Raw genomic sequence first — 18,244 nt, 5'->3', positions numbered from 1 at the left:
GTAGTTACGACGACTTTACAAAAAAAAGGTGAAAGGCAGTGAGGGAATAAACCAAACTTCTTTCTAATATGATTTACTCCTGTGATCCCACAGCCGATCGCATTATCAGGATATCCACAATAAATATGCATGGGATGAAATTTAAAAACACTGAAGATCCCTTATAGTATCTATCTCTTGTGTGTGTTCATTGTGGACATCCTGAAAATGCAGCTGGCTGTAGAATCCTCAGGACAGATCCAAGAAACCCTGTTTTGCAATAAAAGCTTTACAGTAAATGTTGTGAACAGCCTTTTCAGCTAATATCAGAAATGCGAAGACCTAGCAAAGGAGGATCTCCCTCTCCTCTCCAAGGCCAGAAATGAAAAAAAAAAAAAAAAAGAAGGTTAGGAAGAAATACTATAAAAAAAACTTGATTGTTAGGGATCATAACTACTTGTAGCCTAGATTGGCCACGTTGGAACTGGGATACTGGGCTAGCTAGACCTTGGGGCAGATTCTATAAAGGACGTCTAACTTTAGGCATCCAAATAAAGAGGATAATAAGCCCAATTCATGACATTAACAAGCAATAATTGGAAGTAAGACGCCTAAAGGCTGGACAATTTCACAGATGCCCATCGGAAAAAGCTGCGCCTAACGGGATAGGTGTGGGCGTGACTTTGAAATAGACTTCCATTTACAGGACGCTGAGCAGCCTGCGATTCTAACGAGTCTACCTAACGCCTAAAATGTAAGCATTACAAAAGCAGGTCTACTTTTGAGCGCAAGTTGGGCGCTAGGTAGGCGTGAGTTAGGTAGATGCAACTTAGGCGTCACTTAGGCATACCGGAGGTGTTCGCATATAGGTGAATGGTGCTTTATTTTTTGGGTATAGAGGCCTCCAGTTTGATATTAAGGTCAAAAGATGTTTAATAATGCACTGAAGCAAAGTACATGAAAAAAAATATATATATAGCATACTAAACGATACATCCGAGATTTTGTTTCTCGGTTGTCTACTTTGTGAACTGGTCTTTACAGGAAGACAGTTTTCCGTTTAGTAGGAAATGTCTGGCATAGATTCTTTTAAAGGGAGATAAATTGTATGCCAAAATGGGTACAAATGACTAGCCTGCATCACCACATCCAAGTTTGAGTTACTAGATCCAGCCTAGTCAAAGTTCCAGTTTATACAAATACTGAAATTGTGCCAGCTGAAATGTTAATGGAATTAAGACCTTGGCAGCTGGGGTAAATAGACATTTATAATGCAGTTCGATTTCTCTTGACACTTGATTTGGTACTTAAGATGAGAAAAAAAATGAACACACAAAGTACAGCAGTGGAAATTTAAGTTGGATTCACATACTTACTTTTTTTAAAGAATTAAAAAAAAAAAAAAGTTAAAATCATTTCTCCTTAACAAATCAAGATAAATCTTGTACAGAAAGTGATTACAACAAAAGAACAAAAAGAAACCTCATAATTTTACATAGAAACCAAATTTTTGTATAATCTCTCAAGTCCACCATTATGATCCATGATGTAAAATAAACGGGATCAACAAAGAACTATTCATTAAAGATAACTGGTACGTGGTTAACTGATGTTCAGGCGTCTAGTATCTTGAAGCCCTCATTCTTTCCCCTTCTCCAGGCAGGACAAGGAGAGAAGGGCCGTCAACTGGTTTGGCTCAAAGAAAACATATTTCTGAGAATTATATTGAACTATACATTTGCAGGGATGGCGAAGATAGAAAGTTCCCCCAAGAGCCAAAACTCCAGGTTTTAATAATAGAAACTCTTTTCTACGTCTTTGTGTATCTCTTGCCAAATATGGGAACATCTGTATCTTTAAATCAAGAAACTTTTTCTCTTTATTTTTGAAGAATAGTCTCAAAAGCCAGTTCTTATCCAACGTAATAGCCAAGGTCACAATCAATGTAGCAGGTATTGCAACTTCTTTATCAGATAATTCAAGTAAAGCAGATACATCAATTGGTCCCTGAGTTTTTTCTTGAAGATCCTGATTTTTATTAGGTAAATAATAGACCTGGGTGAAAGGAGGTAATGAATCTTCCGATACTTCCAATATCTCCAGCAAATACCGTTTTAACATTTGTTAATTTGAAATTCATAAATAAATAATTAAAAAAAAAAAAATCATTTCTCCTCCACCTAGCCAATGTCTCAAGGAATACTTCAGGGCTTTCATCTATTGCCTACATTTAATTTAATTGTGTGCAGATACTTCATTTGATATTTATTTTAATATGTACAGTACTCCCCCCCAAATTTGCAGGGGTTCTGTTCCAGGAACCCTCATGAATTTCAAATTGTCAAAAGGCAGGGGAGGCAGAAGAGGGCAGCTGGAGCAATGGTGGGTGAAGAAAATCACTTGCGGTCTACTCCAACCGCCTCTTCCTGTAGTAAAGTCAGGCTACACCAATCAGGAGCTGCTTTGATACGCAGCTCCTAATTGGTGTAGCCTGACTTTATCACAGGAAGAGGTGGTCGGAGCAGACCGCGAATGAGCGAGTCCATGATTCGCGGGGGAACACTGTACTTTAAAAAACACACTTTTTCCTTTAATAAATATTAGAAACACAGGAAAAACCAAACAAAATTTCAAAATCAAATTTGTTGCAGACCACATTATAGAACTTGTCATATGATCATGTGGGCCTAGAAACAAAACAAATAAGTCATAAAATCTCACTGTCATCCAAAAACCCTCTCCAAACACAACAGCTAATTAAGTAACATCTACAGCAGTCTCTCTCAAACTTTCGAGCCAGAGCACACTAAAGGTAGTGGCCACAGCTCGAGACACCCAGAAGCACGCGGACGTCGCTGTGATGACATCACACATATGCGTGACATAATCACATCAACGTCCATGCATGTGCAGAGGCCCTTCAGATGGGCCCTGAGACACCAATAGGGGGTGCCAGCAGGGAAGAGGGCCGGAGAGAAAGAGATTGCCTACAGCTGATTGCCTACAGCAGTGTTTCTCAACTACTTCAAGCTAAGTACCCTCTAAGTCTAACAAATATCAACTGAGTATCCCAAACACAGACCTCCCTAGGCCCACCCAAGCTCTGCCTCAGATCTCACCTTTTACTAATTGTAATGCAATTTTTTCCATTCATTTTTCATATACACACAATATACACAGCAGATATAAATCATTTTACCTACCGGTGATCCTCTGCAGGCTGCTGTAATTAGCTTTAAAGGTTAGACTGGGAGACCAGAGGGGAAGCTGGGGATGCTAGAGAGAAGGGGGAAACATGCAGGCCTTTGGCGCTGTACCGCGTAGGGAAGTCAGCTGGCAGGCGCTTCTCTTCCTCCTCAGTGTGCCGCGGCACACTTGGAATCTCAGTAGACACACTAGTTAGTGTGCCTCGGCACACAGTTTTGAGATACACTGATCTAGAGTGCTTGAACAGGTTTGTCCAATATAGAATATTTCAAATGAGCAGGATCCAAGAATACATACTTATTCCCGGAAGTAACCAGGAGCACGCAAGGAAACCTTTAAAGTTTAAAGAGTGTAGCACTGAGAGCTGGGGGTTTTGGCCTCAGCTGTAGAAACTACTTCCTACGACACAGATAGTCAGGCTACAGCTGGGAAAATAGTAATCTGATGTTCACAAAAAAAAAAAAAAAAAAATTGGTTTCAAGATAGTTTTCAGATTCATTTTGAAAAGTAACCACTTTTAGTAACAAATCTGAGAAGATTCTAGAAACTACAATATCAGGATAAACTACCAATACCTCCCTCTTCAGTAATTGTGGAACCTCTTGGAATATAAAATATTCTCAAGAGAAAAACTGTCTAAATGAAAAGATGGTCAGAGGAGCTAAGTGGTGAGAAATCAAAACATTAAAAAATCTAAGATATTTTGCCAAGAGGTTTTCCAACTTTACAAAATACTTAAGAACATTTTGTGGATGGGAGGTAGGAATTCTAAAATACGTTGTACTAATCCAGTGCTGGCAGGAGTTTGTCCATTTTAGATAGGATTCTGGACTTAAAATTAAACATGGAGCCACAAGTAAGAGCATTAGTAAGGAAATTTGTTTAAACCAAGATGTTTAATTCAACAAACCAATTTTAGAACCCATTGACCAAGCAACTGTTCTAGCTCACTTATGGTATTCCAAGATGCTCTTTTACTAAGGCGCGTTGGCTGATTTATGACGTGCTAAACACCAACGTGTCCATAGAATATAATGCTTAGTCCATAGAATATAGTGTTTAGTCCATAGAATATAGTGTTTAGTGCGCCTTAGTAAAAGGACCCCTATATTGTTATTGTGCAGAGGTCACATGTATGCCAGCAAGTTGGAACAGGGAATATTCAGTTTGACTGTCTCTAGGAAAACATGATTAAAATCATCAGAACAGCCTCTTCAAATGTATTTAATAAAAACCGTTTGAGCTTATTATACAGGGAGATTAGAAAATTGTAGCTCAGATAAACTAAGCATGGAGCTCATTCTCAACATTTTAGATCTACAATTTTAGTTATGTTTTCCCCAGATATATAACTGTATAAACAAGGCAAACTGTAAACTTCCAACACACTTAATATCTATGAATATTTTTTTTTTTAATTTTGTTTATAAATCTTCAGTATTTGCCTTCCACCAGCCTAACAATTTATGGCTGAGGTATTTGTTGTTAAGTTCATCCTCATCAGACTTATTTTTCTTTTTTTGGTTGCGACATATTTATTTGAAAAATTTTCATTTCATTCCAATTTAGTAAAGTGCATTACAGTGCAAACTTTTCCAAAAATAGTATTTAGCTTTTGGAGCGATTTTATATATAAAAACGTCAGGCAGTGACCCGTCTACTCCCTTTTGTATATTTTAGACAGGTCCCTGCCCGAAGTTTATTATATAAAATCACAAAAGCTCCAAAAGCTAAGTACTATTTTTGGAAAATTTTACTCTGTAATGAACTTTATTAAATTGGAATGAAATGAAAATTTTTTTTAAATAAATGTGTTGGAAGTTTACAGTTTGCCTTGTTTACACAGATTTCACTTTATTGGCAACGGATTTAATTAAGAGGCACCACTTACATACTTTCCTAGATATAGTCACACATGTGCAATCGGGAGAAAGTAAAAAAAAAATTGTGAACACTGTTAGTTTTTAGAGAATATTTGATTTTGTTCAATTATAACAGCCTTTAAAAACAGGAAATAGATGAAAATATTGTCTCTGAACTCTTCTAAACTCTTCAAAGTGGATACCGTTGACTATACAGCGTACTATTTATTGTGCGCTTCAAGGTGGAGGTCTTTCACAAAGGCGCGCTAGCCAAATTAGCACATGCTAAATGCCAACACGTCCATTATATTCTATGGCAGTGTTAGCATTTAGCGTGTGCTAAATCAGCTTGCGTGCCTTAGTAAAAGACCCCCTAAATTTGGCATCATGAGCATCTACTCTACAGTATCTCTCTTCTTTGGTTCTCTGCTTGCATTCCCTTACTGCGGAGTGGTTGGCTTGCTGATTTTGCTTCCTGAAAACAACACACTGTTTGGGGTTGTTTGCAGTTGTTTTGATGTCTTTCTGTGGTCACATTTGACCTGTTACACAGTTTTTATTATTAAGTTGGAACAAAGTTGTGCTACAGAAAAAAAAAAAAAAGGAGACATTCTTACTGGATTGGTTTTGACCTCTCTTCTGCAATACATAATTCAGGTTCTTTAGTTGAATTCTTAACTTTGTGTCAGTTTATTGGAAAGATATTAAGATATATTTTAAAATAATTAGTAAAAACATTAAATAATAGTTTCCTCTTGATAAACATGCCTTTATGTGCCCAAAAAGACATTTCAGAGTTTCCGAAGCATGCTATTGTCCATAGTGTGCAAGTGGGAGTATCTTTCTGTCCATTATGAAGCAGAGGAGATGCTTCTATGTTAGCAGCAGGCAAAACCTGTAGGAATCGCTGCTGCTGCTGCTGCTGCTGAAGAGTGAAGAGAGGGAGCTGCATGAACCGCAGGGGCCCAGTCTGCTTCCCCAACGCCGGTGTGGAAAAGTTCTCTGCTGCCAGATGGGCGGGCCTGAGCCCCAACTGGGTGGGAAGGTCCACCTATGGTCACGCCCCTGATGCAGCTTTTGTGCATTAAAACATTCAAAAGAGTCCCTGCTTAGTAGAACTTACAGTCTAATCACATAAACAGGGCGGGAGGGGGGTTAGGGAGTGTCTCAGGCAGGAGCACTATACAAGAGAGTTAAGGTTAAGAGATAAAAGCAGCCTCGAAAAGGTGGGCTTGGATTTCAATACTTTAAGATACAACAAACAGGCAACGATGCGATATACTGTATATGAATTTTGGGGGGAAAAAGGTTGTCGGGGGAAGCAAGATGGCCCTCCATCTGTTAGTCGCAAATTGTGTAAGACGGTCCCTAGCCACACACCCCAGACGAGGCTGGCTGCGCAATAGTTTCTGAACTATTATCAGTAAATACTACCTAGGCTGCCTCCTGACTAGCAGGTGCTATATATTATTCAAATTATCAAAGCTAATCTTCCCTTTATAGAAAGCAAAGGAATCGATACCAAAGCCCTTTCGGAGATAAGAAACTCTTGGATCACTCACCATGCCCCCGATGACGGTGTCCTGGTCATCGGTGAGGATCAGGATAATGTTGCTCGCTCCATGCACAAGGTGGCTCAGACCGCAGGCTGCAACCACTACCACCAGCAGCACGATGGTACCTCCTTGCCTCCCAAACGCCGCCATGTACGCTTTAGGCACCCAGCTTACCAGCAGCTGGCACTCCCTCCGACTCCCACCCCACCAAACCTCGAGCGCCCACAAGCTCAGCGGCCAGACAACCGCCCCTGGCTAAAGAGCCCTTACAGATCCCGGAAATGCGCCCACATTGCAACTCTCCTAATCATGTGATGAACATCTAGGATCAGCTCATTTCTCTTCTCGCACCCTTTCTAGCTTGCCTAATTCGGGACTAGTGATAAACTAAAATACTACACAATCAACTGACGAGCTAGGCCTGTATTGCGACTAAATTAATACCCCCAAAGCCCCAGCTACAACTTTAACAGCCCCACTGGTGAAAGCGGACCTTTAAAAGCAAAGCGAGACGCACTGCTCACGCGCTAATCACGTGCTCGCTCAGCAGCAACACGACCTCCCAATGGGCGTGGTTTCTTAAGGGACGCGTATCGGAGCCAATCGGCAAAGCTCCATGGGCGGACTGACTCAGACCACGCCTTGTCGTCCTAGTTACATAGAAAAGGGGCGTGTTTGTGCTGCAGTGGCCGAGATAAGTTGGTGGTTTTGGTTTCGGTGACGGTGTTTAGTTCCTTCTTTTGCATTTAGTTTGTGTTGTAATTTCCTTTCGTTGGATCGTGTTTTATTTTTATTCTTTTCCCGCCCTTACTAGTAACCTTTAGCCTTAAGTTCGAAGTGCATAAGGTGTATGTTTGGGGAGAAAGCATCAGCAAAGGGGAAGACTTTGTGCACACACTTCATGCGTTCTGTAGAAGCTTGCTTAGGTTTGTTTTCAAGTTATTTATTTGTTGTTCTTCAGCCCACATTGTGTCAAGTGCTTAAAAATTAACTAATCATATTAATAGGTGTTGATTCATTGTGTATTTTCAAGCTTTTTAAGCGTTAATTGAATTCACCACCAACAGTATTCACTATCATTATCTCAAAAATTGCCTCGTTTATTATGTGAATTTTTATTGTCCATTGGTTATTCCTTTCTTCTCTATTTATTGTTTTCTTTGATGTACTTAAGCATTTATTACAAAGAGCAGTCTACATTAATTGTAGCACATATCTTTTTCATTAAATCACATTGTTGATTTGTTCCTGTTTTAATATCTTTAATCGATTAAGTACACTTTTTAAATGCATTGACGTATTTATAGTTCATAATATATATTTGTCCAAATGTTTATCTTTTTAATGTATTTTTTAGTTTGTTATTGTCACCTGAGGAAGGCGACATTGTCGCCGAAACTTGGATCCTAGTCAAAGGGACTTTGTATGTTTTTAAACATTTGTATGTGATTATCATTAATAAAATGAAACCCCAGGCACTATTAACGTGGGTTTGAATGAAGAATATAGACATACAGTATATCAGTACAGCCTCAGTAAGAAGTTACCTTACTGATTTGCCAAACTTCATTCTATCTGGCTAGACAATACTTATAGGTCCTCAGCGGGCCACCACACACTCAAGCTATTTCATTGTGTGTGGCTTTATGCTCCCATTCCTCATCGGACCCAGTGAACTTTTTTATAAATATTTTTAAGACTTATTTTAAATATGCTAAGAATACTTAGCTTTATGCGTTCGACGCTAGTCGGGAGGGAACAGCAATCGCCAACATGTTTCGCCCGTATAATTCCAAGGGCTTTATCAAGGCTCCCTCTCCCATTCATACAGCTCTCTCCACCATTGCGTCAGAAAAAAGTTCACTGGGTCCGATGAGGAATGGGAGCATAAAGCCACACACAATGAAATAGCTTGAGTGTGTGGTGGCCCGCTGAGGACCTATAAGTATTGTCTAGCCAGATAGAATGAAGTTTGGCAAATCGGTAAGGTAACTTCTTACTGAGGCTGTACTGATATATATCATTAATAAAAGACATTGTGACCAATGGTTGGATTAGAAATCTCCAGTGCCTCTTTTTGTTGTTTGCTCTACAGTATTGTAGTTTGAGGCTTGGTACCTTCTTTCCCTTTTCCCTCAGAAGCTTGTTCTATGTCAGATGTGTCATTTGAAGAAGAGCTTCTTGAGTGCTGCTGAGCTGAGAAGTCACTTATTCTCTATTTTTGAAAAGGATCCTTCCACATGAGATTTGTAGATAATATATGCACAGTTTTGCAGTGATAGGGGAAAGATAAATGGAATGTATGAGAGTTGAAGAAGTTATGATACTGTAGCCCTGGTCTACTGCCCTGTCTGCACCTCCACGCTCACAAAATGATATGAGTCTTTCAGCTGATTTCAGTCCCTCATGGACTCAAAGATCACATTCGAGTTTGGGCGTAGGCTGGGGCTGGACAGTAGGCAGGAGGATGGGCAGTTCTGGTGTTTCACTAGCCCCCCCAGAACTCCTCACTCTGATGAAGACAGCTCAGTCTGAGGTATGAGTGAACCAAAACTGGAACTTTATTTACTTTTAGAGCAGTGTTTCTCAACACGCGGCAAGGGTATGCGGGCCGCTTGTTGGGGGTATGCAGCCTGGCCACCGGCAGGGATCCCTCCCTGCTTACCCACTGCTGAAGGTGCTGTCGGGGATCCCTCCCTGCCTGCATGTCTGCTGGCCCACCCACCCCACCCCGGAAGCTGACCCTGTAACTTCATTCTCCCCCTAGCAACACTCTGTGCAGGGACACAGGCAGCAACTCACATGCTGCATAGCTGACCTTCTCTTTGATGTCAGAATTGATGTCAGAGGGAAGACTTGTGGGCCAGCCACGTGCAGTGTGTGAATCGCTGCAAGCGCCATCCCTGCATGGAGATGTTGCTGGGGGAGGATGAAGCGAGTCCGGCTCCAATGAAGTAACAGGGTCGGCTTCGGGGGGGGGGGGGTGCAGTGATTTTCTCTGTAAATGCTTGGAATCAGCAATTTCTCTATGGAGGAGGAGCCATCAAGCTAAAAATTGTGAATAATCGAAACTACGAATGCTGAAACCGCGAATATGGAGGGAGAAGTGTATTCTCTTCCTCATTACATAGAACATATTTTATTCCTGGTGGAATTCTGCACAGCGCAGAATTGAGTGACTGACATAAGCAGCAGCAGCAGTAGCAGCTCTGCTCCTTTCTGTTCCTTTCCAGGGCTTATCTCGTGGCAAGAAGAGGAGGAAGAGAACTTCTGTACAGCGGGTCACTTCAACCTCTACTTGCCATGAGCTCGTCCCTAGAGAGGAGCAGAGCCACTGCTGCTGGCTGAAAAGGTATGTGTGCAAAAGGGGTTTGGGGGCAGATGAAAGAGGTGAATCTTGTGGAGGAAGAAGCAGTAAGCTGAAGGCTTGCTATGGTCGAGGGGAGAAGGAAATGTGAGAAGACAGAATGAGAGATTGGGGTTTTGCATGTGAGAGAAGTCTTTGTGTGCAGAGATAATTATGGACCATGTTGGGATTTAGAGGGAGACAGAACTGCAGTTACAGTGAGAGAGGGAACGTGAGGAGGCTGGAGGAGCCTGAGAAGGGAAAAGGCAAGAAGGAATTTCAAGCCTTATGATCAGTAGCGTAATAAGAGGGGGGGGGGACTGCCTCGAGTGCCCTCTTGCCCTCCATGCCATGCTTGCACCTTCCTTTCCTCCACACAGAACCTCTTTAAATCATCGCCAGCTCAGGCAACTTCTCTGGCCTGGCTCCCCACTAAAATCACTTCCAGATCACGTTGCCAGGAAGTGACATCGGAGGGAAAGCCAACGCCGGCGTGAGCAACAGGCTAGGGAAGCTGCTTGTGCTGGCGAAGATTTAAAGAGGTATGGGGGAAGGGAGGGCATGAGTGTGGTGGAGGGGGTGGGGAAGGACGGTACGGGGGTGCTACTGCCTTGGGTGCCTCCTACCCTCACTATACCACCGCTTATAATGGAGGAATTTTACACACAACGTTACAAATAAACTGTCATGTTAGTCCCCCTTGGTCTTGCAATCCCCCCCCTTTTTTTTTTTTTTTTTTTGTAAATTTTAATTGTTTATACTGTATTTTTATTTGAATGCTTTTTATTATTTGTAAACCGTTTAGATACTTTATTGATAGCCGGTATATCAAAGAAATAATAAACTTGGAAATGCATGTGCTTTGATTGCAGTGGTCTACCGGTTAGAGCAGTATGTATGTATATATCTGTGTGTTGGATCAGAGGTACTTTGAAAGAAGGAAGTCCCTAACTGCTGGTATTTCAAAGTATCAAAGTTTCTATGTTGCAGAACCTAAAAACTGCTACTTCCATAGACATGCATTGGACCAGTTTTGGGGGAGTAGAGGTGGGGGAGTTATTTTTGTGGACACCCTAGATATCACTCTTTCCAAATTTTGTTCACTATGGGCCTGTTTTAGAAAACCGTGCGGCAACAGCCCCGAAGCCCTTTAAATCTCTATGGGCTTTGGGGCCGTTACCACGCAGCAGCCGCTAGCGTGGCTTTGTAAAACAGGCCCTATATTTCTCTCTCCCCCATGCCAGATTTGATATAAATGCCATCCATTTAAACATGTGGAGTATTATATGTTCTTTTGCTCCAGGAAGCCCATTCTTGGCGCCTTATGTACATATAACTTTTTCCAAGAACCAGTGGGTTGAAAAGAATAATGGGAGAATTGTGGGAAAAAGGTCCTACACAAGATGCTCTGAAAGGGTCAAGCTTCTGTTCACCGAGTGCCGAGTTAGTTCATCTTGGGGCACCTGAATGACTCATGTGATCACTGAGCTGTCCTGTTCAGTGTCACCAACGGGAGGCTGAGACAGCAAAACTGACGTGAGGAATTTTTTGGTAGCAAAGAAGGGGTTATGAGGTTACTGAGAGATGTAAAGTAATCACATTCTTCATGAAAGGTACATGAAATGGCCTTTTAGTGATCATGGTAGGGACAAACAGTAACAATTCAAGAAAATTCAGAATAAGTGTGAAAAGCACCCACCATTCGGAAGAAATCTTTCTTAGTGTTGCTTCTGACTCTGTTTCCACTCTGTGTTGACTTGTTCCACTAACACGCCTCTTCTCATTGGTTTTCAACAGGATTGTGTGTGCAGTCCACAGCACTGGCCTGCAGGTAGCAGAAATCATTCTCCCCAAAAATTAAGCCAATCTCTGCAGGATAGAGTAGCTGTTCTGCTCCCCACACCATGTCCCTGGCACCTCGGAAGCGGAGCCGGCACTCGTTACCAGTGGGCCCCACCAAAGATGAGGTAGAGGTCCTGAAGTTTCCTGATATTGGACTTTTCCTGGTGGTACGGAAAATGGGTTCCAGTCGCAGGAGCTTCCTTACTGCACTGGCCCGAAGGAAAGGCTTTCGGGTTGAAGAAGCATACAGGTGAATCTGCTGATCCTAGTATCTCCAGAAAATTAACTTTTATCATCCAGGTATTCATTTAAAAGAAACTCTGAAAATTTGTCTAACGTTGCCTACTCCTACCATAGGTTGAATTTGTGATTAGAGAATGACACTGTCACTGTCCCTTCCCCATTCCTGTAAGCTCTGCTTTAACCACAAAAACCTCGAACACTTATGATTTTAAAGTGTTTGAGGCTTGTGCAGATTAGGACAGAGCTTACAGGAATAGGGCAGGGGCAGGAAAAGAACTTGATGGGACGGAAAAATGAGTTCCCGCAGGGAGGGGGAAAAATTTGTCCCCATGCCATTCTCCGTTTGTGATTACAATTATGAAACCCTGCTAAAACCACAGAGCAAAACTCTGCTCCAAGGTAAGGGAAATGACCAGTGACGACGTGATGTAATTTTCTTGCATCAAATTCTACTTAGAACACCTAGGCCATCCACCCCCTTCAAACACATCTGTCTTATATTTCCTCTTGTTTAATTATTAAGAACCGAGATAAAGACCTTGCTGTACTGTAAGACCTTTGGTGCAGGGATCCTTCCCTGTCTGTCATAAGATCTTTGAGACAGGATTGTCCTGCTGCCATTGTGCCTGTGTGACTCTTGTTACCTGTGCATTCTCGCACAGATGTCACTATCAGACCAATAGGACGGTAATCGATGATGCTATTAGTCAGTGAGTTAGTGTGTACTTTGGATGGAGGTGTTGCCTGATAATTCTGCATGGTATTGATTCAAGAGACCCTTCTCTGTTTCCTTTTCTCTCAAGTGAGAGGGTAACCCATGTGATAGCAGAACACAATTCTGGAGCAGAGGTGATGCAGTGTCTGGAGAGACAGGTAGAAAAGCGAGAAGAAGGCAGATCCCCTATGCTACTCCACATCAGCTGGTTTACAGAGTGCATGGCAGCCAGAGAGCCTGTGAAGATTGAACCCAGACATCTCCTGGAGGTAAATAAGCTCTTGAAGAGCCACAGTAGAGAATGACACGGTGACGGTTTACCCGCGGCCACCGCATTTAAGCCGCGGGTCACCGCCGAAAATGGGGAAGAAAACTAGCAGTCGCTGCGGTGACGGGGACAAGGCCATTCACCGACCGCGGAAACGGTGAACAGGTTTGTCCCCGCGGGCCAATGTACCCCCTTCTAGGAACCGCTATTTACCGCCCGACGCCCGATTCACCCCCCCAGCAGGACCGCTCGCACCCCCACCCCGAACGACCGCTCGCACGCGCTCCCACCCGCACCCGCGATCGGAGCAAGAGGGAGCCCAAGCCCTCTTGCCCGGCCGACTCCCCGACGTCCGATACATCCCCCCCCCGGCAGGACCACTCGCACCCCCACCCCGAAGGACCGCCGACTTCCCGACAATATCGGGCCAGAAGGGAGCCCAAACCCTCCTGGCCACGGCGACCCCCTAACCCCACCCCGCACTACATTACGGGCAGGAGGGATCCCAGGCCCTCCTGCCCTCGACGCAAACCCCCCTTCCCCCCCAACGACCGCCCCCCCCCAAGAACCTCCGACCGCCCCCCCAGCCGACCCGCGACCCCCCTGGCGACCCCCACGACCCCCCCACCCCCCTTCCCCGTACCTTTGGTAGTTGGCCGGACAGACGGGAGCCAAACCCGCCTGTCCGGCAGGCAGCCAACGAAGGAATGAGGCCGGATTGGCCCATCCATCCTTAAGCTCCGCCTACTGGTGGGGCCTAAGGCGCGTGGGCCAATCAGAATAGGCCCTGGAGCCTTAGGTCCCACCTGGGGGCGCGGCCTGAGGCACATGGGCCCAACCCGACCATGTGCCTCAGGCCGCGCCCCCAGGTGGGACCTAAGGCTCCAGGGCCTATTCTGATTGGCCCACGCGCCTTAGGCCCCACCAGTAGGCGGAGCTTTAGGATGGATGGGCCAATCCGGCCTCATTCCTTCGTTGGCTGCCTGCCGGACAGGCGGTTTTGGCTCCCGTCTGTCCGGCCAACTACCAAAGGTACGGGGAAGGGGGGTAGGGGGGTCGTGGGGGTCGCGGGTCGGCTGGGGGGGGCGGTCGTTGGGGGGAGGGGGGTTTGCGTCGAGGGCAGGAGGGCTGCAGTGCAAACATAAGCCTTTCATTAAGACAATCCTGGTTCGCTTTTCCAAGTTAAAACAATTAGAAAAATATTTCTGGAGTGCTGTAATAAATTAAAATTAATAGTGCTCAGAACCCCCAAGGTAACTTCAGGCATCATTTTGAAGCTGGGGGGGGCGGTCGTTGGGGGGAGGGGGGTTTGCGTCGAGGGCAGGAGGGCTGCAGTGCAAACATAAGCCTTTCATTAAGACAATCCTGGTTCGCTTTTCCAAGTTAAAACAATTAGAAAAATATTTCTGGAGTGTTGTAATAAATTAAAATTAATAGTGCTCAGAACCTCCAAGGTAACTTCAGGCATCATTTTGAAGCTGGGGGGGGGCGGTCGTTGGGGGGAGGGGGGTTTGCGTCGAGGGCAGGAGGGCCTGGGATCCCTCCTGCCCGTAATGTAGTGCGGGGTGGGGTTAGGGGGTCGCCGTGGCCAGGAGGATTTGGGCTCCCTCCTGGCCCGATATTGTTGGGGAGTCGGCGGTCCTTCGGGGGGAGGGATGTATCGGACGTCGGGGGGGGGGGCATCAGGCTTTCAGGATGGGGACAGACCTTCCAGGGGGGACAGTGCAGGGAAGTCAGGGAATTTATATTAATTAATTTTTTCTCTGCGTGTTTTGTTTTTGTATAGTTATTAACTAATATTTAACTAAGTTTTAAAGTTTTAAAGAATGTTTCCTTTATACGTAAATAAAGAAAAGTGAATGGGATTGCAGTGGCGGTGACGGGGCGGTGAATGGGGTGGCAGTGGCGGTGACGGGGCGGTGAAGAGGATGGTGAGACGGGGACGGGGCGGTGACGGGGATGGTGAGACGGGGACGGGGCGGTGACGGGGACCAATTTTTTCACCGTGTCATTCTCTAAGCCACAGAGTGAAAGTATGCACAGGTTCTGAGGGAGTTTGTCATTCTGTAGGACTGCTGGGTACAGGAGTGGTCACTAGGAGTGGTATAAAGGCACTGACTACATATTGGGGGGGGGGGAACGGTTTTGGGCATGATCCAAGAATATTGGATAAATGGGGGCACTGGAAGCAAATGGGGCTGGGGGAGCGTAGGGGCTTTGAAGTTGTGTGTAATTGATGACTTTGGGGTAGGAAATGCTGGGACGTAAGATGTCAAGCTAAGGTTTGGATGAGATGATGAGAGCACTGGCTGTTGGGTGTGGAGAGAAAAAGAAATGAAGGTACCAGCTGCATAGGAAGCTGATGGACTGTGTGGGGGTGGGGAGTTGGAAGTGGCATATCACCAGCTTGAGCATGGGGCATTGGAAGCAGTATGAAAGTGTAGTATGTCGGGATTAGTGTGAGGTCAAAAACTGGGTTTGGGTGCTGTGAGATTGTGATGAGGGGGCAGGCTCTGGTTGTTGGAAGGGATGTGAACATTGAATGCAGTGGGAAGGTGATAAGAGTAGGAGGCACTGGGAAGGATGCGGATGCTATCTGCAGAAAGAGGAAGTGGTCATTTAATTTTTTTGTGGTGGGTGGCAGCATTGGGTACAGTGGAAAAATGAGGGTGGGGCAAGAGGAAGGAGAGGTGAGATTTTATTTTTTTAAGCTTTGTTCTGTGAGGTAAAGCTGGTGCTCTGCACATTGTTTGCAGGTGCAAATGCATTCAGATGTTGATGTGGTTGTGGCATCCTTGGTTCCAGCATACGGCTGTCAGCGCAGAACTCCTCTGACCAATAAGAATTGCATCTTTACTGTGAGTGACATACATGAGGGGCCTACTCCCCTTTGCACATTAAACTCTGACAGGTCTGAGGATTCCTCTAAAAATGAGTAAGACGGGCCTCTCTGTGGTCACACAATTCCTGGCAGGTGACAGTCAAACTCCTATTTCTAACCTACAAGCGTGTTCATGCTACAGCCCCTCAGTATCTCTCTCTTATACGCCTCCCAGAGAACTCTGATCTTTAGATAAGCTGCTTTTATCTGTACCCTTCTCCTCCACTGTTAATTCCAAACTTTGTTCCTTTCATCTAGCTGCCCCGTATGCCTGGAATAAACTGCGTAAGTTTGTCCGTCATACCCCTTCCTTCTTTATAGTATAACAATTTTTATTGAACAGGAAGAAAAAACAAAACAAAGCCATCGGAGATATAACAACTGTTCAAAAAATATCCAATTCCCACCCCCCTTTCTTATCCCACCCTTCCCCACCTGACATCAAATCCACTGTCCCATAGTCCCCGCTACTACAAGAATGCCATGGATACAGAGATAATGGTCATCTGCCACACAAACCCAAGGCGATGTACTAAGGTAACATAGAAACATAGAAATAGACAGCAGATAAGGGCCACGGCTCATCTAGTCTGCCCACCCCAATGACCCTCTCCTACCTTTCTCTGTGAATAGATCCCACGTGTCTATCCCATTTGGCCTTAAAATCAGGCACGCTGCTGGCCTCAATAACCTGAAGTGGAAGACTATTCCAGCGATCAACCACCCTTTCAGTGAAAAAGAATTTCCTGGTGTCCCTGTGCAGTTTCCCGCCCCTGATTTTCCACAGATGCCCCCTTATAGAAACATAGAAATAGATGACAGAAGAACAGCAAGAACCCTGAGCGGGAAAATAAACCAGCAAAAAGCCATAAGCCCAACCCTACCTAACCCCCCCTTCCTTCTTTAAAAACAGACTGAAAACCCCCCTTTTTGATATAACCTTCAATCCATAACCTAACTCCCACTGTTCATCACCCTAGCCAGCAGATTAACCATCCCCCAAAATATATCCCCCCACCCTGGCATCCTGTTTTTCTATCTTGTCTGTTTAGCTTGTAAGCTATTTCGAACAGGGACTGTCTCCGTCATGACTCTGTACAGTGCTGCGTACTTCTGGTAGCGTTCTAGAAATAATTATATAGTAGTGGTAGTACTAGAACCCCTATTGTGTGTCAGCCTGCTTATGTTGGAAGGATTGTAACAAGCAGTATTTCTCACTACTATAATAGACTACACGTGCTTATTACCCAGGGTACCCTTGTGATCTAGTCAAGAGTGCCAGGTAATAGTCCTGTTTGGATGGAAAGTTGGAGATGGGCTGCTTCAATTATAGCTGCTCATCTATGGAGAGGAGACAGGAAACAAACCACCATCATAAGATCATACTTTATACTCTGAGATAGACTGGGGAGATGTTGTATAGCAGTGGTCTCAAATTCAAACCCGTTGCAGGACCACATTTTGGATTTGTAGTACTTGTAAGGCCTCAGAAAAAAATAGTAATGTCTTATTAAAAAAATGACAATTTTGCTTGAGGTAAAACTCCTTTATAACAGGGGTGTCCAACCTGCAGCCCGAGGGCTGCATGCGGCCCCGCGAAGTATTTTGTGTGGCCCTGGTCGAGGGCAATGCAGCGTTTTCCTCTGCTGCCCCCGGGTGTTTACCATCTTGCCGGCTCCCTCCTCTGTCTTGCTGCAGCGTTTGCGCGTTTGTGCAGCCCAAGAAACATTTTTTTCGGCCAATGCGGCCCTGGGAAGCCAAAAGGTTGGACACCCCTGCTTTATAGTTTATAAATCTTTCCTTTTGGCTAAGTCTTAATAATAATATTATAACTTATCATAATACCGCAAAAGTAAAATAAAACAATTTCTTGATCATATGTCTCTTTAGCTATAAACATATGAGGGCCTGAAAATAGTACCTGGCGAGCCGCAAGTTTGAGACCACTATTTTATAGTATGGTTTTGTTTTTATTTATTCATCTGGTTTGTTTTGACCCCACACTAACTGATTTTTGTATTAAGATGTGGTACTTAATGTTGGGAAATTTAAGGTAAGATCAGCACCCAAGTGTACAATTAAAATGCTATCTTTATACCTGGTAACTTCTTTAAATCAGACATGGTTCCTCTTGGACACTTCTATGTGTTTGTTCATCTATTTAAGATCTCTAGATAAGACTTTTTAGTGTCTTAAGGCTGGTTTTAGTGTCTTAAGGCTGGTTTATAATCCTTGTCATCTGGATATTAAAAAAATGTATTTGAGTAGATCTTTCTCTTATGGGGTGTGTTGGATTGATTTACTTAAAATTGTATTTGTTTGTCCTTTTCCCTGTAATATCCTTA

The 18,244-nt window shown here is 44.1% G+C and overlaps 2 protein-coding genes across 5 annotated transcripts in view; one reads left to right on the top strand and one right to left on the bottom strand.

Annotated features, from left to right (window-relative positions):
- GNS (glucosamine (N-acetyl)-6-sulfatase) overlaps positions 1–7,160 on the bottom strand; it is a 72,956-nt gene extending 65,796 nt beyond the window's left edge. Inside the window, exon 1 of the mRNA XM_033948032.1 lies at positions 6,611–7,160. Within this exon, the coding sequence (XP_033803923.1) occupies positions 6,611–6,754 (144 nt within the window). The 5' untranslated portion in view covers positions 6,755–7,160. The remainder of the gene's footprint in view (positions 1–6,610) is intronic.
- A 102-nt stretch (positions 7,161–7,262) lies between these two features.
- POLM (DNA polymerase mu) overlaps positions 7,263–18,244 on the top strand; it is a 55,295-nt gene continuing 44,313 nt past the window's right edge. For 2 of the 4 annotated variants that reach the window (XM_033948035.1, XM_033948034.1), the window contains exons 1-4: positions 7,263–7,530; positions 11,748–12,042; positions 12,839–13,019; positions 15,775–15,876. In XM_033948035.1, the coding sequence (XP_033803926.1) occupies positions 11,855–12,042; positions 12,839–13,019; positions 15,775–15,876 (471 nt within the window). In that variant the 5' untranslated portion in view covers positions 7,263–7,530; positions 11,748–11,854. The remainder of the gene's footprint in view (positions 7,531–11,747; positions 12,043–12,838; positions 13,020–15,774; positions 15,877–18,244) is intronic. The other 2 variants (XM_033948033.1, XM_033948036.1) reach the window with 2 other exon arrangements.

The sequence above is a fragment of the Geotrypetes seraphini genome, chromosome 6, assembly GCF_902459505.1.
Source record: "Geotrypetes seraphini chromosome 6, aGeoSer1.1, whole genome shotgun sequence".
NCBI lineage: Eukaryota > Metazoa > Chordata > Amphibia > Gymnophiona > Dermophiidae > Geotrypetes > Geotrypetes seraphini.
The sequence above is the reverse complement of the archived record's forward strand: the minus strand, read 5'-3'. Positions and strand labels throughout refer to the sequence as shown.